Consider the following 23280-nt stretch of genomic DNA (forward strand, 5'->3'; position numbering starts at 1 on the left):
GGGAGACCCAGATGAAGCTCCTGGCTCCTGGCTTCAGCCTGGCCCAGCCCCAGCTGTTGTGGCCGTTTGGGGAGTGAACCACTAGATGGAAGATCTCTCTTTCTCTGTCTCTCCCTCTGTCTCTCTCTCTCTGTCTCTCTCTCTCTCTCTCTCTGTAGCTCTAACTTTCAAATAAATAAAATCTTTAAAAAAATTTTAAGAAAAAATTTTAACACAATTTTATTTTTTACATTTTACAATGTAAAATGCCATAGAGAGCAAGAAAAAAAAGGCCATTTAATTTAATAAGTCAGAGCAGATTCTCAACAGCAGTCTCAGTGAGGCAGAAAGAGAATGCAGGGCACGAAGCAGGAAGGGGCAGCAGGGGCCTCGGCTGCCAATCACCGCGTGCGTGAGAACCGTCAGGGCTGTCAGCCTCCCAGAAGCTGGGAGCAGGACGCGGCTGCTGGAGGGGTGGGCAGCTAGTTAATGGGTTCAAGATTGCAGCCGGGCTTGAGGAGCCGGTTCTGCTGTTCTCTGCACAGTGCAGTGACTACAGTCAACTATGTTGTATTACATATTTCAAAGTAGCTAGAAGAGAGGTGTGTATGCTCTCACCATGATGAAAAGGTGAATGCACAATCATTACACAGTGCATATGTGTAACAAAATATCACATCAAAGCACATAAATATGTATGATTATTATGTGTCAATTTTTAAAAATCATATCACAAAACAGTACAGAAAGAATGTTGGTAGATTAGAGAGGAAGTACCATAGCCTGGTATTTTAGGAGCAGGGGTGGGTGGGCAGAATGACTAAGGTATCATGATTCGGGTGGAGGTAACACAGAATTTGAAGTGGGAAGTAAAGGAGCACAGGGAAGTCTTGAGACAGAGACAGTGACGTACAAACCAGGGTGGCTGCACAACGCAGCAGTCGGGTGGGAAGAGTGCGGCCCCACTATTATTAGAGAGGCGTCACGTGTTTGCAGTAACGGCCTGGGCAACGTGACAAGGGGTGTGCAAGGGGTATACAATCCTAGTAGACTTCATTTCCAAACACCGGTTACTTCCCTCACCTGCCTGTGAGCGTCTCGGAGGTAGGTATCGTATCCGGTGCCTTCAACGTGGTAGGAGGACTTTGCTTCATCTGGTACCAGACAGAGAAAACTTAAACAGAAAAAGAACATAAATACTCTCACAATCCAGTGATATTGCTTTATGTATTAAAGTATTTAGCAGTATCTTAAATTTAACCAAGGGTTAATACAAATGGGAACTTGAAAAATAAACTTATCTATTAAGTCCTGATCTTGAATCAGCCTTCCATTCCCTGATTAAATACTGGTTCCACACAGAAGTAAGCCAGCGGAATATCTTTTAGGTTAGTGTACCATGACTGACTGCCATGATTTTTGTTAACTTCAGGATACTGGCTTTTAAGTAACTGAACTTGAGATCTTTATGAACCCTAATTTTGCATCGTGAGTCACATGCAATGTTTTCTGAAGTTATCTGTATCCGTGACAGTGTTGCAGGGGAAGAAAAAGAGAAGGAAATTACCACAGAAAGGGTAACTTCAAAAAACTGTAAAAACATAAACAGCACGATGTGTCCAACTGGCAATGCTCATAGTTGGTATAACTGGGAATTACTTAAAATTAAGTCACATATATTTTAAAAATCAGGGTGCATTAAGATATTATTTAACCTGTGTTAGCTTTTTAGTTTTACATTGAGTGGGACTTTTTCTCTTGGTGTCAACTACAGCCCCAGCTTGTCATCTGCTATGCAAGCAAAACAAAAATGTTCACATAATCTTTAAAGGAATCTGAGTTCATAACAGCAGAGCTATTGCATGTTATAAAAGCAAGTCAATGAGATGTCAGTCAAGTTTATAAAGCCACCCACCTATTGACAATTTTATGGACTTCTGTTTTGCCATCATTCTTGGGGTGGTCTGGAGTAGCAGGCGGTGAAGAACTAAGCCACTCTTGGTTTGATAAAGTGTTATCCGGTGAGATGTCAGTGAATAACGGATCTTCTTCCAGATCTCTAATTCAGTGAGGTATGAAATGCAACACTTAGTAGGGCATTTTCCATACCCAAAGATTCCCTGCCATGTTCTTAGAAAATATATCATGATTTGCTAATTAGGAATCATACATTTTACAAAATAACATTATATACTAACAAACTCAAGAATTTGCTAATTTTGTCACTACATTTAAAGAATGCATAACATGGAGAGGGTGTTGTGGAGTGGCAGATTAGGCCACTGATTGGGACATCTGCATCCAGTATCAGAATGCCAGGTGAGTCCCTACCACTCTGCTTCTGATCCATCTTCTTGCTAATGCACCCAGGAAGCTGCAGATGACGGCTCAGGTATGTAAGTCCCTACCTCCCACTTGACGGACACAGATGGAGTCCTGGACTCCAGGCTTTAGTCTGGCCCAGCCTTGTCTATTACAGCTAGGAAGTGAGCCAGCAGATGGAAGCTATCTCCCTCTTCTTCTTTCCCTCTCCCCGTCTTTGTCATTCTTTCAAATACATCATAAAGAATACATACACAACATCACTTGTAATTTAAAAGGATGGTAGCAAGCAGTAGGGCATCTAAATTTTGCTTTTAAAAACTTCTTTAGAGGTTTTGGGTTTGTTTTTAAATAAGGGAGAGCAATAAAAGGCAAAAGCTCTGACTGTGAAACACTAAACTCACAGAATCAGATGAAACTTACACTGCTCCTGCTATCAATCCATTCTCCACCACATCTTTATCTTCTGGGCACAAAGGCTTATATTCTGTGTAATTCCTTTCTTCAAGATTTCTTAGGACCAGGTTGTAAAGAATGTGCTCATTGGGTTTTTGCAAAAGATGTTCAAACATTCTTAATGTCATTATGCTTATCTGAAACCAAAATGTCATCTTGTAAGTCAGGCTTTCAATTTTTAAAGCCACACAATGAAGGGGCTGAATGTAAACATCACAGGTATACTAAAAGCAGCACTTCAGAAAGAGACTCTACATCCGCTTCTACGTCACCACGCGGTTTACCTCGTCAGATATGTGATCACAGTGCTCAATTAGCCTATGTCTCAACGGGTGTCTGCCGATTTCGGCCAGAGTCTCGGGTTCCCTCTGTTCTCCAAGGATAAAAAACACCATTTCTTGAAGCAAAACGTCAGAGGTTACTTGCCGAACAATGCGGTGGAGCAGCGCGGTTGACGTCAGAATGCCCATCTCAGAACTGAGCACAACAAAGAGGCAATTAGTGGGCACAGATGACACAAACTCGGGGTCCCCCTTTCTTCTTAAAGGAAGCGTTCTACTCACGTCTGCATTAGCTGAGGTTCCATGACACCAATGAAAAACCGCTCGTGAACAGCTTTGGCAAGAGCAACAGCAGCAGTCTGGAATACCGCATGAGTACTGTTAGCTTTCTTTTCAAAGGAAAAGAGAGCTTCATCTTTAGTATCTGAGTTCATGTGCAATGACAAAAATTTATCTATCAACCACCCTGTTGATGGCTTGCAAACCTAGACCATAAGTCTTCTAAATCTGCATAAACAAGAGGAACAGGACAAAAACCTATCCTTATAACCTGACAGCTTTAATGTCTCCCCAAAGAGGAAGACTAGGGGGACGTCAGTGTCACCCCGTGAAGCACTGGAGCGTAACACTTACAAAAATATAAAAGGACAGGACTTGCACTTTGACTGATTTCAAAATAGCGAAAGGGGCATCCATAAGTGTTCTTTTTCATTTCACTAACTGTGCTACCCTGAGACAAGCAACAAATTTGGGGATATAAATTAGAATTCAAATTTCGTTGTTACATTTTTAAATGATCAAAAAACAACAAAAAATTCAAACCTTTTGTGCTTCCTTAATGAGTTGATCACAATAATCAAACCAGGAAAGAAATGAAATTAAGGCTCGTTTTCCTGGAAAAGCTGAAGCATCTTCTTTATGACTGTACGAGTCCAAGCTGTGGGACACGGAAGACAAGCTAAGCATAAAGTTATCCGGATGCACACGCCCTCCGCAGTACACAGGGAACAAGGAAGGCACGTCATGAGCTCACACGGGGCCACACCCAGGGGCAGTGCTGGACAAAGGTTTGATAAAAGAAGACACAGATGAGAGAAAGCCTTTTAAACCAAACTTGTAAATGACTTTCACTCACTGAGTGGGAAGAGGGAGACTAACGCGGAATGGAACTGCAGGAGAGAAACCTTTGAGACAGCTCCTCCCGCTCGTGTCACAAATCTGACCAAGTAGCAGCAAGGACAAGAAGCAGGGTCCCGGCTGCTCGGGATGGAATCAAAGCAAAGGGCAGGAGGGGCTGCAGAGAGAAGGCACTGGCCTGCAGCTCCTCCTGCCTCCCAAGGCAGGACAGTGCCGTGGTGACCAGGCCGGTCTGCCCCGCGGATGTGACAGGGCGCAGGCTGGGCACAAGGTCGACAGTCACGTTGTCAAGACACCAGGCTGCGGAGAGGCGGGAGGGGAGGGGGTGTCTCGGCCACGTTATCGGTGCAGATGTCTTACATGTGCGTTTTCCTAGGAGCGCTAAGGGGGAAGCCCTAGAATGCGGGTCGAGGAGTGAAAGGGGGAGGCAGGGGAGAGGTTCCATACAAGCAGGCAGGAGACTTATGCCAGGCTACCCTCGAGGCTGTGGACACTGCTTATTAAAAAGGAGATTCCTGCCTTTATTAGAATGTTTCTGTTCTTAATAGTCAGACAACATTACTGTCTTTAACACAAGGTCTCAAAAACTGATCCTTATAATGGGCAATGCAGCTTAGCAATGGAACAAGCGGATTCTTCCCACACCCTTCATTCTTAGGAATTCATCAATTGAACACAACCTCAAGAACATAGTCCCATTTGAAGATCACTAATAGTGTTACATTTTTCAAAACTAAAGACTTCTGTCATTGCAAAACAGAAAAGGATTTTAAAATGTAGGGTCCAAGAGGTCATTCACGGGAAAATACACACAGCAGCGCTTACCCCCAGTTAATGGCTTCCACCGTTTCGATATCTAAGGGATCCACCGACTGAGGTAGGGCCTTGTACAGGGAGGCCAGCCTGTCCGTGAGGAGCTCACACAGGCACGTGCTCTGCGTAAGGCACTTTGCGGCCGCAGGCTCTGGCAGACTCACTAACAGCATCAAGCCCTCGCACGCTTTCACTGCAATGCGGCCATCCTGGGGGGGAAGAAAACCCACCGCTTCAGCTCCTGATCACGTTCTGTGCAGATCTGTCTGGAAAATCCAACCGATCATGGAGTGCGCTACTCTAAAAGAATAGCTTTTCATCTCCCCACCCCCCACTTTTAAGTGCATATTACTGTTGATGTTAGGGAAAGAAAAAAGTACACACTGCGACTCACGGGACTTCGAGTGAGATTTAACAGAGAATTCACTAAATTGTAGTCCTGGTTGGGACGAACAACCGAAGCCTTCGGCAGTGACGTGACGTTGAGGTGGTCCAGGCTGCTGGACAGGGCATCCGCCTGCGGCTCCTCCTCCGACTCCGCCCGCTCCACGCCAGCAGCACCTGACAGTTCCTCTGGCTGAGGGGCCTGGCCCGTGTCTGTGGACAAGGAGTCCTGACCTTTTAACGGGTCTTCTGAAATTACACTTGCTGCTCCTTTGGAAGCCAATGTTTTCAACTTATTCTGAAAAGGAAATGGGTGCTTTGTAAGATTCACATCAAGAACCTTTTAAGCCAAAAACCATGTTTTAATGGATTTTCACAATTAACATTCCACATGCCTAAGAAAAACAGCAATGAATAAATGTTCTATCAAATAAAAATAGTCAGACTTTTAACAAACTATGAAATACAATTTTACAACTGCAAAGGAGTTCACAACACTCCTCATATTAAGTACCTGGTGCTTTGCAAGGAACCAATTCCTGTTAACTATTCATTACTTACAGCAGCTAACATATGTGGGGAAAAAAGTTTCAGGAGGTTTCAACTCCAGTTAATTTTTTTTCCTCATCACTGAGCTATTATAAATACATAGCTTCAATGTTAGTTCTTCCACACCATGGGCCGGGGTGAGGCGTGGGGTGCAGGAATGTAAACTTAAATTTTTTTAACAATTTATTTTATTTATTTTGAAAGGCAGAGAGTTACAGACAGGGAGAGACAGCGAGAGATCTTCCGTCTGTTGGTTCACTCCCAAATGTCTGCAACAGCTGGGACCGGGCAGGCCGAAGCCAGGAGCTTCTTCTGGTTCTCCCACATGGGTGCAGGGGCCCAAGGACTTGAGTCATCCTCCGCTGCTTTCCCAGGTGCATTAGCAGGGAGCTAGATGAGAAGTGGAGCAGCAGGGACTCGAACCAGTGCCCATAATGGAAGTTGGCACTGCAGGCTGCGGCTTAACTCACTATGCCACAGTGCCATCCCCTAAAATTAAGTTTGAAGGTTCAAAACTTGTCAGCATTAGATTTAAGGTTTCTACAAAAGTCCCTGAATTCTCTTAAGTATATAAACAAGCACTTTTTCAATGTTTCCTCTTATACTTTTGTTTTACAAAGAAAATGCTAACTTACCCTGAGCATGCTTTTGTGTGTCTTTGAGGATAAAAATGAAGATTTACCTCAAGTCCTGGCATCCTGTCCCTATCTCCTCCCCCGACACACAATTTTAACTAAAGCAAATTATTAGTTTCAAGGCAAAAGCCTGCCTTTCTATTTGAATTTAAGAGTAAAAACCAAAATACACAAGTAAGTGACAATTCATTATAAGCTGGCTTCTCCACAGGGCCTATCGCGGCTCCTTGCTTATCAGAGGCACACTGAAGGCTGAGGGAATTCCAGGTTCTCCTTCCAAAGTTACATTACAGTCATTATAAATCACTTTTATTGCTGTTCAAAGCATGTTCAGAAGAGTCATCTTGAGAAACTGAGCTGACAAAACATACACTGAAGAAAACAACTACGGAACTCGGGGAATACCATAGACAGCATTGCCAATTTCCTGCAAAATCACCTGCATCTCACAGTCGTTATGACAGTAAGGCACTTTATCCCATCTAAAACACCAGCAGTCACGCTGGCCCGGCTGTCCTAAGTAAAAGCAGCAGCTGGTACTCATTCTCAAAAAAGTGGGTGGGGGCCAACACTGTGGCATCCCATGTGGGCACCGGTTCGAGTCCCGGCTGCTCCACTTCCCATCCAGCTCCCTGCTAATGCGCCTGGGAAAGCAGCAGAGGATGGCCAAGTCCTTGGGCCGCTGCATCTGAGTGGAAGATCCAGAGCAACCTCCTGGCTCCTGGCTTTGTATCGGCACAGCTCCAGCCGTTGCGGCCACCTGGGAAGTGAGCCAGTGGGTGAAAGCCGTCTCTCTCTGTCTGCATTTCAAATTAATCAGTAAATCTTAAAAACAAAACAAAAACAAAAACAAAAAAATAGTGTATCTCAAGGTGGGACTAGATCCTGCTACATCCCAGTGTCCTGTGGGCCTTGACAGAAATGGAGATTCCTGGGTCCCCTCCAGGCCTGAGTGAGAAGATGTGGAGGTGGAGCCAAGGGGCAAGCATTTTTTAAAAAAGATTTTATTTATTTGACAGGCAAAGTTACAAACAGTGAGAGGGAAAGACAGAGAGAGGTCTTCCATCCTCTGGTTCACTCCCCAGACAGCCACAATGGCCAGAGCTGTGCCAATCCTAAGCAGGATCCAGGAGCCTCCTTCAGGTCTCCCATGTGGGTGAAGGGGCCCAAGGATCTGGGCCATCTTATACTGCTTTCCCTGGCCATAGCAGAGAGCTGGATCAGAAGAGGAGCAGCCGGGACTAGAACCGGCACCCTTTTGGGATGCTGGCACCACAGGTGGAGGATTAACCTCCTGCCACAGAGCCAGCACCGGCCCCGGGACCTGCATCTTAGAACAGCTCTGTAGGAAAGGAGCTGCAGCCTCGACTCTATCCTTCGCTTTGCACCAACAGTGTTCCCATTCTGCTCCAGACACCTCTCATGGGTACGCACAGCACATTCATGCACATAATTCCCAAATCTCTTAAAACCAGATCGCCCTCCCAAATCACAGGTCTGTATCACAAAATACCCAGTGTTTCCCTCCATTAGGACATCTGTAGACCCACGGCATCCGGAACCTAAAGCCCCAGCTCCTCAGAATAAGCTCCTTAAGGGCTCCCTTCTTTCCACTGGCAGCAGCTGATTCAAGAATTCGAGCATCCAGATCGTGCTTTCTCTGCGTCCTGCACCTGAGAAGTAATGAGGCCACAGAGCCTACCTCTGTTCTCCTGAACACAGTCACTCCATCCCAGTCCACCGCTTCCCACTGAAGTCTTTGTTACTTCCTGCCTGGATTACGCCATCAGCTTCCAGGAGGGTTTGCTACGGTTCTCTCTGCTCCCAAAGGAATCCACCATACAAAATGCTGCCACCAAACTAACCTTAAGGCACAGTTAGCATCACATAGTCACACCCCTGCTCAAAACTGTCAGTGGCTCCCAAGTGTCCACAGGCAAGCACCAGCTCCTCACGCTGCCTTTCCAGCCTCTGCAAGTGGCAGGCCAGCGGCCCAGGCTCCTCCTACCACACGTGCTCATTACACTGTTTCCTTGCGGTCCCCCACTCCTACCCAGACAGCTGTCAGGCCCACCCCCAGATGACCTCTTCCGTGAATCTTCTCTGGTGACTTGAGGCACACACAAAACCCTGTGAACACTTAATGCGCTGACTTTGTCTTTCTTATTCTTTGCTTACTCTACCTTAAGTCGGATCTGAACATTCATCTTACTGCGTCATCGGATGCAAACCCTTCTAGGGCTGACTATTTCTAACTCATTATGTGTGCTCGAACCCATTGTCACATATTGACCGATGTAAGTGAGCAGAGAGATTACATTTCCAGAGACACAGGCTTGAGAACTGTTTCTGTGTACACTTACAAGGAGTAAAACTGCACTTCCCTAAAATTTCTCATTTAGTAAATGTGAATTAAGCAGTTATTATAGATGTTAGCAAAGTTGTGAGGCCTTAGAAATGACACAGAACCTTGTCCTCAGCATGAGGAGAAAACAAAATGCACACAAGTAACTCAACAGCTTCAGGTGACTATAACAACTGACATTAAAAGCATGCAGATGAAGGCCGGCGCCGCGGCTCACTAGGCTAATCCTCCGCCTTGCGGCGCCGGCACACCGGGTTCTAGTCCCGGTCGGGGCGCCGGATTCTGTCCCGGTTGCCCCTCTTCCAGGCCAGCCCTCTGCTGTGGCCAGGGAGTGCAGTGGAGGATGGCCCAGGTGCTTGGGCCCTGCACCCCATGGGAGACCAGGAAAAGCACCTGGCTCCTGGCTCCTGCCATCGGATCAGCGCGGTGCGCCGGCCGCAGCGCGCTGGCCGCGGCGGCCATTGGAGGGTGAACCAACGGCAAAGGAAGACCTTTCTCTCTGTCTCTCTCTCTCACTGTCCACTCTGCCTGTCAAAAAAAATTAAAAAAAAAAAAAAAAAAGCATGCAGATGAGATGGGATGGTTGTGCATGGAAGGGAGGTTATGGGGGGAAAAGCTGCTATAATCCAAAAGTTGTACTTTTGAAATTTATATTTATTATATCAAAGTTAAAAAAAAAAAAGCATGCAGATGGTCCCGTCAGCCTCAGAAAACGGAGAGATCGACCGCCGCAGGCTTTGGAGAAGTAAGTGCTATCAAAATGCTGCGGAAAGCAGACACGTCCCTAACTCCGAGGGGTGCTTGTTCTTTGTGGTGAGGTTTAAGTGTACATGTTTCTCTGAGGACAGCTACACAAAGTGCATCTCACCATTAACAGACACGCCTGCAAATCTCTGCTTCTGATCTATAGCTATGCACTTCTGAAACCAGTTGCAGAAATTTTTCAGAAAAACTCCATCAGGCTTGAGTTTGGGAAAAATCCATGTATCTAAAATGCATAAGGTATCTAAAACAACTAAGCAAAAATGAATTCTGAGAAAAAAGTCATACTTGGCTGAACTGAGCTATTTCTTATAAACACATATTAAAAAAAACTACAAGAACTGTAATGATACCTTCACTAATAAATATTTTTTTTGACAGGCAGAGTTAGTGAGAGAGACAGAGACAGAGAGAAAGGTCTTCCTTCCGTTGGTTCACTCCCAAAATGGCCGGTGCACTGCGCCGATCTGAAGCCAGGAGCCAGGTACTTCCTCCTGGTCTCCCATGCGGGTGCAGGGCCCAAGCACTTGGGCCATCCTCCACTGCCTTCCTAGGCCACAGCAGAGAGCTGGACTGGAAGACGAGCAACTGGGACAGAACCGGTGCCCCAACCGGGACTAGAACCAAGGGTGCTGGCACTGCAGGCGCTGGCCCACTAATAAATCTTTAGAAACCCGCAATCATAAAACTGTTCTAGCCATTTTGAAACAAACTTGCAAAATAAATATGATATAAAGAATGACACACAACATGAAAAACAGGTATTGATTGTCCTTGACACTACCTAGAAATTCAAAATTACAGTAATGTGCAGCTTAGCTGCTCCCTTGCCCCCAGTAAGAATGAAGAACAGGGTCCTAAATTATTTATTCAGTAATGTGACATGGAGAAAAAAAATCTATTACTGGAATGGCTAACTTGTTAAAAAACAAAAAAAAAAAACAAAACAAAAAACCTCTGACCACATACAGGGCTGGCAAGGGCAAGGAACAACAGGGACTCACATCTGGTACAGAGGGAATGCAAAATGATAAAGCCGCTTTCGAAAATGGGAAGTTTTTTGTGAAAATAAATATACACTTACCACACGATCTAGGTATTTATCCAAGTAAAATGAAAACGTAGATATATGCAAAAATCTGTGTGTGAAATTTTATGATAGCTCCATTCATGACTGCGCCAAACAGGAAATAACCCCCAAGTGCCTTAACTGGTGAATGGATGAACAACTACAGCATGTCCATGCTGTAGGATTTTTTTTTTTTTTTTTTTTTTTTTTTTTTTTTTTTTACAGGCAGAGTGGACAGTGAGAGAGAGAGACAGAGAGAAAGGTCTTCCTTTGCCGTTGGTTCACCCTCCAATGGCCGCCGCGGCCAGCGCGCTGCGGCCGGCGCACCGCGCTGATCCGGTGGCAGGAGCCAGGAGCCAGGTGCTTTTCCTGGTCTCCCATGGGGTGCAGGGCCCAAGCACCTGGGCCATCCTCCACTGCACTCCCTGGCCACAGCAGAGGGCTGGCCTGGAAGGGGGGCAACAGGGACAGAATCCGGTGCCCCGACCGGGACTAGAACCCGGTGTGCCGGCGCCGCTAGGTGGAGGATTAGCCTAGTGAGCTGCGGCGCCGGCCACATGCTGTAGGATTCTACTCAACAGTACTCTTTTAATGGACAAGATCATGGACGAATCTCAAATGCATTAAGTAAAAAGAACCAGATTCCAAAGGCTGATTATATTCAGACAACCTTTAGGGAAGAGAAAACTGCTGGGCCAGTGACTGCTAGAGGGTGGGGGTGGGAGGTGATGCGTAAGAAGCGGGCTGGGGAGGGTACAGCAAAGTGCTGTGTATCTGACTGTGCTGGCAAAGACATGGCTGTACGTGCCTGTCAAACTCACAGAGCAGCACACCCAAAGGAGAAAGCTCACACTTTAACCTGGAAACAACCAAAAAAATTTTCAGGTAAAAATGATAAAAACAATATAGTTTTTTTTTTGGCTGGCGCCGCGGCTCACTAGGTTAATCCTCCGCCTAGCGGCACCGGCACACCGGGTTCTAGTCCCGGTCGGGGCGCTGGATTCTGTCTCGGTTGCCCCTCTTCCAGGCCAGCCCTCTGCTGTGGCCAGGGAGTGCAGTGGAGGATGGCCCAGGTGCTTGGGCCCTGCACCCCATGGGAGACCAGGATAAGTACCTGGCTCCTGCCATTGGATCAGCACGGTGTGCCGGCCTCAGCATGCCGGCCTCGGCGGCCATTGGAGGGTGAACCAACGGCAAAGGAAGACCTTTCTCTCTGTCTCTCTCTCTCACTGTCCACTCTGCCTGTCCAAAAAAAAAAAAAAAAAAAAAAAAAAACCACATACCTAAGTGACTTCACTGCTAAAGAAAAAAGCAGGAAGTAAACAAAAATTATTTTTAACTTTATAATCTAAAATACCGACTGATTTAAGTAAACTGTGATTTGATGGTTACGGCTATAAAAACAGAAAACACTAGTGCAATCCGAGCTAACACAGGAGGTAGGGGAGGCAACCTGTGCTTTTCCCAATCTTGTCTGCACCTGCACGGGTCACCCCTCTGCGCAGGCCAGATGACTCGTGCTGTGCACCTGATCAAGAAGCTCACAGACCTCTGGGACTCCTCCACCCGCGCTTCCCCCGTCAAGCCGGTCCTTGTTCTGCCCAGGTAGCCGGCTGAATTGCATTCTTCTAAAATCTTTGTTCCCAGGAGGTTTCGAGTTGGAATAAAACACCAATCGTGAATGAAAAATAATTCTGAGAAGTAAAACGAGCTACCTGATCATTGATAAAAGCAAGTAAATGTAATCCTTCTAATATAGTCCAGCTTTTATAACGACCTTAATGTAAGCACACTCAGAAAGCTAGTAAGTGTACAGTACCTCCAGAAAAAAATTAACCAAGTAGGGATCCTGTTTGAGCTTCGCACACACAATACAGAGAAACTGAATCTCCTCATTTTCTGTTGGGGTCGCAAGGACTTCACCACACAGCCGAATTAATTTCTGTCAAAATATTTTAAAAAAACTTTTAAACTTAGATTACATTTCAAAAGTGTGTGTATATATTTATGTTTGTTTTATATATAATATATATACTTTATATATATATGTATATACTCACAAACACACATACAATATCCACTTACCTCAAGAATATTTAAACTTTTTAAATTGAAAATTTTCAAATAATGGAAATATCTTGCATAAATAAAGTATAAGACTATTTGTAGTCACTTACAGAAAAATTAGCTTACTAGCAATAAATTTTCAAGTTCACTACCCTTGAAAATTAATGAGAAATATAGTCACCTCTCTGTGAAATGAAAATTAAGATATAAAATTTTAAAATATAAAGACAGGAAATACACTTAATACAATGTCATGTATAAGTATTTGCAAATTTTCATGTGATTTTTAGAATAATTTATTTTATTATTTTTACTCTTGGAAAAATCATATAAAGTGATTTCTAGATTAAAAGAAAGCAATACAAATCACTTTATGTAAGGGGAGAATACCTGGACGGGCCTGTGCACATTAATGTGTGGAAGCAGGGGCTGCCGGATTCGTCCCAGAAGTTTCGTGTAGAACACCAACACCTGCTGTTTCATTCCTGGAGGACACTGGGCTCAGGAAAAAAGGAAAGCAAACAAGGAAGAACAGACAACACAAACACACTTACTCCAAAGTGTCAAACCCAACAGAGGCAATACACGTGAACTACTTTACCCTCGGGAGAGATGCAATGGGTAGCGCATGCCTTTGTCAGAATAGAATTTTTAACCGAGTATCTGTGACTAGCATTCAAAAAATGAAATTACACATGGTCTTCAAAAAGCTCATGAGAAATGCACGGCTTTCAAAAAAAAACTATGCACGGCTTTCAAAAATTTTTGATCCAAAATTAATTCACACCAACTTGTGGTAACAGGTCTGAGTAGTATCTAGCTGGAGGCAGTAAGTCATCCGTTTAAAAAGAGCTCCCATCAGAGCAATATGAATCCTGCTAAAAGTGAAGCACAAACACCCAGCTATGGTAAACCTTGGGTGGAAAAATGGTGAACTCACTGATGCTTCAGAGTTTATGGGGACAATGCCCCCAAAGGAACCAATAGTTTATAAATGGATAATTCATTTCAAGATGGGTGAGACAGGGGCACGGTGGGCTAAAGGGAGGCCCACATTCCATTTCAGAGGGCATCGTGGGAAGCACCAAGTAATGCCTCACATGCCTGGGGCCCTGCCACTCAAGTGGGAGACCCGGATGGGATTCTAGGTTCCTGGCCCAGCCTGGCTACTATGGGCATCTCGGGAGAGGGCCAGGAAACAGAAGTCTCTGTCTCTGTTACTCTGTCATTCTGCCTTTTAAGTAGATGAAAACTGATAATAAATGCTCCTTTAAAAATTCTACAGACAAACAAACAAAAAGCCTGCTTTGACCTGGTTAAATGCCCAGGACCATCTTTAGGAAATAGATTAAACGGCTGGTATCGTGGCTTAAATGTGTCTTAAATTTGATGGAGCTTATGTTGAGAAATAAAGCTTACATTTATCATTTTTATCTTTTAATTCCATTTTATCACAATCATTTTGACATCCCCTCATATATTACATAAATTCACAGATCAGAACCACAGATTTTGAGAGCTTGGGGACACGCTTGAGCAACACCCTCTTCGTTTTTAAAGGACTAACCAGAAAGACTTGCTGAAGGTCATAGTATATTAGTGACATAACTGGGAAGGGAAGCCAGGCCTCCTAATCTGGACCCATGGCTTCTTGTCCCCACACCACCACATGCACTAAAAATTTCTCTTTACACGTACTTTGAAGGCTTTGTGGAACAAATATTATTTAAATTATAATATCAGCTTTTCAAAGATTTTTCAAAATTCATTCATTAGGCACAAAAATTTGAATTGGTTCACCCATCAGCTGAGTTAATGTCAGAATAATCTGTGAGGTTGTCTTTTAGAACTATGAGAAATGCCCATTTCTTTGAACCCATTTTTACTAGGTTCTTTCTTATTTCCTCTGATTACTGAGCACACGGACGTTGAGTTCACTTTCACAAATGTTTACACTGGACTCCTCAGCAGCCTGAGGACCCCCCGTTGACAGGGAGTTTGCTATCTCTATGGATATCATGCTGCTCATGGCACACAACTCTGTTTTTACACAATCTTAACTTGAATCCTGCCATGTTCAATTTTAGTTGAATTGAGTGCTTGGCAGCTTCTTTACTTCGAAGACATGAATAAGCGTATTTGATGGCCAAGAAGAAGTGGATGAGGAACTCACATCAGCTTTCCCTAGGGTATACAAAGTTTCCAAGATCTTGTGATGGAGCAAATATTCCATACACGGCCCTGTCTCTCCGGACTCCCGTTCATTTTCTTCTTGGACCAGGATATCTAACATCTGTTCCAGATGGGATGGAATGTTTGTATCAGTCACAGGGGCCTTATCATCTAGAGAACAAAAAGCACTTATCAAAAAACATTCAAACGTTTTGAACGTACACATTTGCATTAAAGACACTTCTCCATATTTTCTTATTTCTATTCAAACATAAAAGTTAGAACTACAAACTTAACTAAGGTTTATATACACAGTAGCTGGGCTAGAATTTAGATGCCTTTTTTTTTTTTTTTTTTTTTTTTGACAGTGAGAGAGAGAGACAGAGAGAAAGGTCTTCCTTTGCCGTTGGTTTACCCTCCAATGGCCGCTATGGCCGGCACACCGCGCTGATCCGAAGGCAGGAGCCAGGTGCTTCTCCTGGTCTCCCACGGGGTGCAGGGCCCAAGCACTTGGGCCATCCTCCACTGCACTCCCGGGCCACAGCAGAGAGCTGGACTGGATGATGCTTTTTATCATGCTTACTCAAAAACTGAATCAATATATTCTCTAAGGTCCTACTTAGTACATCCATGATAATTTAGAAGTAAGAGGCATTTGTGTGCGAAATGGGAACATGACCAAGATGACATATATGTAAAATCACAAATTCCTTTATACTTATAATTTAAGTATTTTTTCCGACTTATCCAGTTCAGATCTGATTTTTAAGTCTCCTTATATAGAAACAAGTTGGCCTCATTAGTTCTTTTTTTTTTTTAAACAGAGGTTGCTCACTGATTAACCTGGACATGTGCAGAGGGCAGGTTGCTTTTGATTGTTACTATATTATTTTGCAACACTGGAAAATCAATCACTTACTGACCCCAATTCACTTTCTCTATAAAGATATGAGGCATCAAAAGAAAAACCCTCTCCTAAAATTCCTGACACTTCTTCTCTCTAACAGGTATCTATTCCCAAATGTCTATTTTGCAAGCCAATTCTCAGGAGAATTCTTATCGAATATTACTGATTTTTTAAAAGAAAAAATTACTTATATTTTAATACTATCACAGTTGGATAGTTTTATCAACCTATTACTCTCATACAGGGCTAAATTACTCTGGATAAAGTGTGACATTTTCGAGAATGTGTAAGTACAAAATTATTAGGAAATACCAAGTTTGTCCTTATGTCTCTATTGTCATTTCTTTAGTATTTCTATAGTATATACAATACAGTCCTGATATGCTTAGTGATATGCCACTTTGTACATATGCACATGCATGTCCATATCACACTCATACATGGTAAACCACAACACTGAGACATATGGAGGAAACAATGGAATGGAAGGGGCGCCCTTGGTTCCCAGGAGGTCATATGCATCAGTATGGGACAAGAGCTACAAGCATGGGGCTGGAACTAGACTACTGAGATTTCAGGCTTGGCTCTGTCACTTTTAGCTGGTGACCTGGTATAAATTATTTAGGCCTCAGTTAACAACATTTGTAAAATGGAACTAATAAATACCAGTAAGCAAGGCCCAGTGTCTTCAGACATCCCACATCCAGGTGCCTATTCAAGTCCCAGCTGCTCAACTTCTGATCTGGCTCTCTGCTAATGTGCCGGGAAGGAGCAGAAGATAGCTCACTACTTTGGTCTCTGCCTCCTGCACGGGACAGGTTCCTGGCTTCAATCTGGCCCAGCCCCAGCCACTGCAGCCATTCGGGGAATGAACCAGCTGATGGAAGATCTCCTCTCCTACTCTCAATGTCACATCACCTTTCAAACAAGGAAATAAATCTTCTTTTTTTTTTTTTTAAAGAAATGTTATTGTGTCTCATCTCCTATTCTTCTAAGGTGAATAAATGGGTGCTAAAATGACATAATTTGTTGGTTTACCATAATTCTTTTTTTTTTTTTTTTTTTTTTGGATAGGCAGAGTTAGACAGTGAGAGAGAGAGACAGAGAGAAAGGTCTTCCTTTGCCGTTGGTTCACCCTCCAATGGCCGCCACGGCCGGAGCGCTGAGACCGGCACACCGTGCTGATCCAATGGCAGGAGCCAGGTACTTATCCTGGTCTCCCATGGGGTGCAGGGCCCAAGCACCTGGGCCATCCTCCACTGCACTCCCTGGCCACAGCAGAGAGCTGGCCTGGAAGAGGGGCAACCGGGACAGAATCCGGCGCCCCAACCAGGACTAGAACCTGGTGTGCGGGCGCCGTTAGGCGGAGGATTAGCCTAGTGAGCCGCGGCGCCAGCCATAATTTTTTAAATATGTTTCTCCCCCCTAATTATAGACATTACACTTATAAACACTCCAGGAAAGAATGATTGATCATAGTTATTTATGGGGGGGGGGGGGATGACCAGAAAGACGTTTTAGTTTTTTTTTGAGATTTTATTTATTGGAGACGTAGAATTCAACAGTGAAAGGGAGAGAGAGAAACGTCTTCTCTGGTTCACCCTCAAATGGCCTCAAAGGCCAGAGCTGGACCAATCTGAAGCCGGGAACCAGGAGCCTCCTCCAGGTCTCCCACATGGGTGCAGGGCCCCAAGCACTTGAGCCATCTTCTACTGCTTTCCCAGGCCATAGCAGAGAGCTGGATCAGAAGTGGAGCAGCCGGGACTAGAATTGGCTCCCATATGGGACACCGGCACTGCAGGTGGAGATTAACCTACTGCACCACAGTGCTGGCCCCCCAAAAGACTTTTTAAATTAAGAAAGACATTAACGGGGCTGGCGCTGTGGCACAGCGGGTTAATGCCCTGGCCTGAAGCGCCAGCATCCCATATGGGTGCTGGTTCTAGTCCCGGCTGCTCCACTTCCGATCCAGCTCTCTGCTATGGCCTGGGAAAGCCGAAGATGGCCCAAGTCCTTGAGCCCCTGCACCCATGTGGGAGACCCAGAAGAAGCTCCTGGCTCCTGGCTTCAGATCGGTGCAGTTCCGGTCATTGCGGCCAATTGGGGAGTGAACCAGCAGATGGAAGACCTCTCTATCTCTGTGCCTCTCCTCTCTATGTCTAACTCTGACTCTCAAGTGAAAAATAAATAAATCTTAAAAAAAAAATAACTGTAAATTTAAGTTGCCAGAAGTAAAACCCTAGTTTCTCAGAAGGTGGATCAGGTTTCTGCAACATGCTCTCCTCATCCCTAAACTATATTTTTTTTTTTTTATTTTTATTTTTTTGACAGGCAGAGTGGACAGTGAGAGAGAGAGAGACAGAGAGAAAGGTCTTCCTTTGCCGTTGGTTCACCCTCCAATGGCCGCCGCGGCCGGCGCGCTGCGGCCAGCGCACCGCGCTGATCCGATGGCAGGAGCCAGGAGCCAGGTGCTTTTCCTGGTCTCCCATGGGGTGCAGGGCCCAAGCACCTGGGCCATCCTCCACTGCACTCCCTGGCCACAGCAGAGGGCTGGCCTGGAAGAGGGGCAACCGGGACAGAATCCGGCGCCCCGACCGGGACTAGAACCCGGTATGCCGGCGCCACTAGGCGGAGGATTAGCCTAGTGAGCCGCGGCGCCGGCCTCATCCCTAAACTATAAATGACTCCATGCCTTTGCAAATGCTATTCCTTCTACTTGACGTGCCTTTTCCCTTCTTATGTACCCACAAGCTCCTATTCATTCTTTTTTTAAAAAATATTTATTTATTTATTTACTTGAAAGGCAGCGTCACAGAGAGGGAGAGAGAGAGAAAGAGGTATCTTCCATCTGCTGGTTCACTACCCAAATGGTGGTGACAGCTGGAGCTTGGACAGTCCAGGAGCCAGAAGTTTCTTCTGGGTCTCCCACGTGGGTGCAAGGACCCAAGGACTTGGGCCATCTTCCACTGCTTTCCCAGGCACATTAGCAATGAGATGGATCGAAATCGAGCACCTGGAACTAGAACCAGCAGCCACATGGGATGCTGGCGCTGCAGGCAGCAGCCCAACCTGCTACGCCACAGAGCCGGCCCCACCTGTTCATTCTTTAAAGCCCAGGTCAGACACAGCCACATCCTAGTCCTCTTTCTTTGTCCTCTCTCCACACCTGTTCCATAGCCCATACTTCATTAAAATACACGCACTTGTTTCTGCAAGTGGAAGGGAAAAAAACCTTAAAAGCAAGAGCTTACGCCATTGTCCTAAAGCCACAGAGGGGCAGTGTATCGCAAGAGCTAGAACAGTCATCCAAAAGGCAGCTCCTCTCAAAGACAGATCATGGCCAGAGCCACACTTACACTTAAAGAGATATATCTGTGTCTCACTTCTACTTACTGCATGAATATAAAGGAATTCTTCTTTTAAAGAGAAATCACCTATGACCCCATCACCTTGCCAGATCCACTTTTCTCACTGCCCATGTCTCCTGTCAGTTCAATGACACATGTCCAATCTGTACATCCACACATTCCTCCAGGGAGCCTGCAGTGCTACAAGGGCTGCCCAATGCAGCCCTGCCACCAGTTTTTATAAATGAAGTTGTGTTGGAACAAAGAGATACTCATTCTCCTACGTTTAGTTGACTGTAGGGCCTAAAATACCATCTGGGCCTTTACAGAAAGTCTGCCAATACCTGACCAAATCCATTCACATTCCCCACATCCACTCCCCACCCTTCCTATACACTGAGAAATGGAGAAGCGACCAGAGACTTCCAAGGACGCCGCACACCGTATTTACTTTCTTCATCCATTTAAACCGTGACTGCTTCCTGATTTGGTGGATGACTGCCCATGCCTGGTTCTGGCCACGTTTCCAGTTGTGGGCTAGATCCCACCCTCCCTTGCCTACTGTGCCCAGAAGTTTTCACCTTTTCTTCCACTAGATTGTTCCTATCAAATTATAATAAACTGCAAGATCTTAAATCTTAAAAAAAAAATGTTAAATCTTTCTTGCCTCCACATCTCCCTCTTGGGAATGCTGCTCAGGACAGCAGTCTTCACACAGTGTCTACTGAGGGTTCCTTCTCTTCTTCTCTTAAACTCACTCCAATCAGGCCTTCTCACTCCTCCCTGACATTAAGATGGATTTTGTCAAGAACACTAATGAGCTCCTTGTGATCCATTCTTAGTCTTCATTAACTGACATCAATCCCTCTATCTCTTTCCAGGCTTCTAGGACACCGTTCTCTCTTGGCTGTCTTCTGTCTCACCAGCAAAAGCAGTTTCCTTGGCTATTGTCCTCATCTTCCCAGTCTCTCAACATCAAGGCCAAAGGTTCAGTTCAGGGGGCTTCACCTCTGATCCAGCTATCTTTACTCCTCGAGAATCGCATCCAGTCTCACTGCTTTTAATCTCACCAGCATGTTTATAACTCTCGACTTCCAATCTCTAGTTAAGACCTCTCCTCTGAAGTCCAGATCCCTGTCCACCTTAATATCTAGCTGGTTCTGTAATGGGGACGGGCATCTCAACCTGAAAATGGTCAATAATTCTCTTACAAAATTGCTCCTCCTGTCATCTTGACCTTTCCAACTGCCTGCATCCAAAACTTTGGATTATCTTCAACTCTTAATCTCTCATGCCCAATATCCAAACCATCAACAGACCTTCCAAAATATGTCCAGAACACAGTCACTTCTTCCCACCTCCATCCTGGTCTAAGCCACCATCACCTCCAGCTGAGACCATTCTGCAGTTTAACCCCTGCACCCCTTTAACAGAATTTTCTCATAGAACCCAAAGTGATCCCTTTAAAACAGATGATGCCACAGCTCCACTCAAAACCCTCCCAAGGCTTCCCAACTTACAGCAAAAACTGAAGCCCTTCCAAGGGCTCACAAGGCCCTGTGTGAAGCTGCACCCCCTCCCCACCTGGGATTTTCTCTCCCTGCTCCCTTTCTTCGGGTACACTGGCTTCCCAGCATCCACCAGGCTGCTTCCGCCCTGCTCTGATTTCAGCTCACAGGTCACTTTGGGCAACAAAGCTTTCTCTAACCCCAAATTGCCGACTGCCCACTCCACCTCCCAAACACGCAGTCCTATCTCCCCAGCCACCCTTCCTGTTCCCTTTAAGGCTTCTCTGAGATACTACAAGTGCATGTCTATATATTGTTTGCTTCCCCCCAATCAACATATGAGCTCTATTAGGAGAGAGACACTGCCTGACCAGTCTATTCCCCTACTGCCTAGAACAATATTTGACACATAGTAGGTACAAAATAAATATATTTTTAAATGAAATGAATGAATCTGAAAGATGACTTAAGTATAAAATTGTCTGTAAATTAAATAACCTTGAAAATTCATTTGAAATATATTTTAGTAGTTTATATGTCTCGTTTAACATCAGTGTTGTTCCTTACCCGAAGTCTCTATGTAGTAATGGGTGATTGCCTTCCAGTGATAAACAAAATCTTCTTGTAGAGGAAGAGAAGGTGCAAGCTACACAAACACAGAAAAAAGACCACAACAATTAAGAAAATGGCATTAACTGTTTCCCATGAGGTTATAACAATATTTGTCTGTTATGACGTTAAAGCAGCATAAAAATAAGAGGTGAGCTGTAACTTTACATGTCAGATATTAAAGAGAAACAAAATGAGTTAAATCCAAGAAAGTAAAAATGATCTATTAAGGAAAAGGAAAAATACATTTATCAATATTATGATTATACCACGATACTGGGCTAATTTCTCCTCTCATAAAAACTAGTGGCCACACATGGCTTCAAAAGCAACCATGCTTTAACATAAGAGTGGGAATAAGAGAGGGAAGAGATGTACAATTTGGGACATGCTCAAGCTGACTTGCCCCAAATGGTAGAGTTAGAAACATACCAGAGGACTCCAATTGTACCAATGCCATCTCACTAGTCCAAGTGATCAATTTCAGTTCACAATTGATCATAATGAAAGGACTAAGAGTCAAAGGGAGCACATAAACAAGTCTAGTACCTGCTAATACTAACTGATAGAATAAATAAAGGGGAGAGTGATCCAACATGGGAAGCGAGATACTCAGCAGACTCACAGAATGGCGGATGTCCTAAACAGCACTCTGGCCTCAGAATCAGCCCTAAAGGCATTCCGATCTGGCTGAAAAGCCCATGAGAGTATTTCAGGCATGGAAAGCCAAGACACTCTGGCAAAAAAAAAAAAAAACCTAAATGAAAGAAAGATCTCTGTGAGTGAGATCCCAGTGGAAAAAACAGGTCTTCAAGGAAGGAGGTACCTTTCTCTGAAGGGAGGAGAGAACCTCCACTTTGACTATGACCTTGTCTAAACAAGATAAGAGTCGGAGAACTCAAGGGGCTTCCATAGCCTTGGAAACTCATGACTGGTGCATAGGGAGATTACTGATGCCATAAACAGGAGTGTCAATTTGTAAAGTCAACAACAGGAGTCACTGTGCACTTACTCCTTATGTAGGATCTCTGTCCTTAATGTGCTGTACATTGAGACTTAATATTTCACTTTGTGTTTCTATGGGGGTACAAACTGTTGAAATCTTTACTTAATGTATACTAAACTGATCTTCTGTAAAAAAAAAAAAAAAAGAAAAAAGAAATTATCAATTCCCAACTTGACTCTCACTGGGATTAAACATGACAATAGGTCTGATCTGATTTCATCATCATTTAAAAAATCATCTATTATTTTTCACTTTATGTTTCTGTGTGGGAGCAAACTGTTGAAATCTTTACTTAATGTATGCTAAACTGATCTTCTGTATATAAAGAGAATTGAAAATGAATCCTCATGTGAATGGAAGGGGAGAGGGAGTGGGAAAGGGGAGGGTTGTGGGTGGGAGGGACATTATGGGGGGGAAGCCATTGTAATCCATAAGCTGTACTTTGGAAATTTATATTCATTAAATAAAAGTTAAAAAAAATGATGAGAATAATTTAGCATATTAAAGCATTTTTATACTATTTAAAAAAAAGCAACCATGCTTAATGAAAACACACTAATATTCTATTACTGAGATATCAAATGAAATTGCTGATAACCAAGGATCTTTGTACCAAGGACTTTGAAATATAAAATAGTAACAAGCTGGTAGTAATTTATTACACATCTCCACTACTAGAACATTTACCAAAGTCAATTTCGTAATCAGATTAACGCTGTTCTCCATGTTCAGTGACACACAGATGCAAATCTTCTCTTTTTTAAGCCTGGATTAGGCAGAACATATTTATGGCCATGTAACTACAAGAGCTACCAATTTAAATTCCAGAATCAAAAATGTTTCACATTTTAGCTTTGAAAATTATTTCAGAAGTTTTTAATACCAAAACTGTATCCTTCAGCCATCTCATAG

General features: G+C 44.2%; 1 protein-coding gene across 2 annotated transcripts in view; it reads right to left on the reverse strand.

Moving 5' to 3' along the window:
* The window catches only part of FHIP2A (FHF complex subunit HOOK interacting protein 2A), a 40610-nt gene that overhangs the window by 11739 nt on the left and 5591 nt on the right, over positions 1 to 23280 (reverse strand). For both annotated transcript variants that reach the window (XR_011382209.1, XM_051823682.2), the window contains exons 2-13: positions 21321 to 21399; positions 14993 to 15162; positions 13210 to 13314; positions 12572 to 12694; positions 5383 to 5670; positions 5001 to 5197; positions 3861 to 3975; positions 3321 to 3397; positions 3042 to 3234; positions 2725 to 2894; positions 1895 to 2038; positions 1063 to 1153 (exon numbers count right to left, since the gene is read on the reverse strand). Coding sequence is in view for 1 of the 2 variants with exons in the window: in XM_051823682.2 (XP_051679642.2) it covers positions 1063 to 1153; positions 1895 to 2038; positions 2725 to 2894; positions 3042 to 3234; positions 3321 to 3397; positions 3861 to 3975; positions 5001 to 5197; positions 5383 to 5670; positions 12572 to 12694; positions 13210 to 13314; positions 14993 to 15162; positions 21321 to 21399 (1752 nt within the window). In the remaining variant the exon portion in view is untranslated. The remainder of the gene's footprint in view (positions 1 to 1062; positions 1154 to 1894; positions 2039 to 2724; positions 2895 to 3041; positions 3235 to 3320; positions 3398 to 3860; positions 3976 to 5000; positions 5198 to 5382; positions 5671 to 12571; positions 12695 to 13209; positions 13315 to 14992; positions 15163 to 21320; positions 21400 to 23280) is intronic.

This window comes from Oryctolagus cuniculus, chromosome 15, assembly GCF_964237555.1.
Source record: "Oryctolagus cuniculus chromosome 15, mOryCun1.1, whole genome shotgun sequence".
Lineage (NCBI taxonomy): Eukaryota > Metazoa > Chordata > Mammalia > Lagomorpha > Leporidae > Oryctolagus > Oryctolagus cuniculus.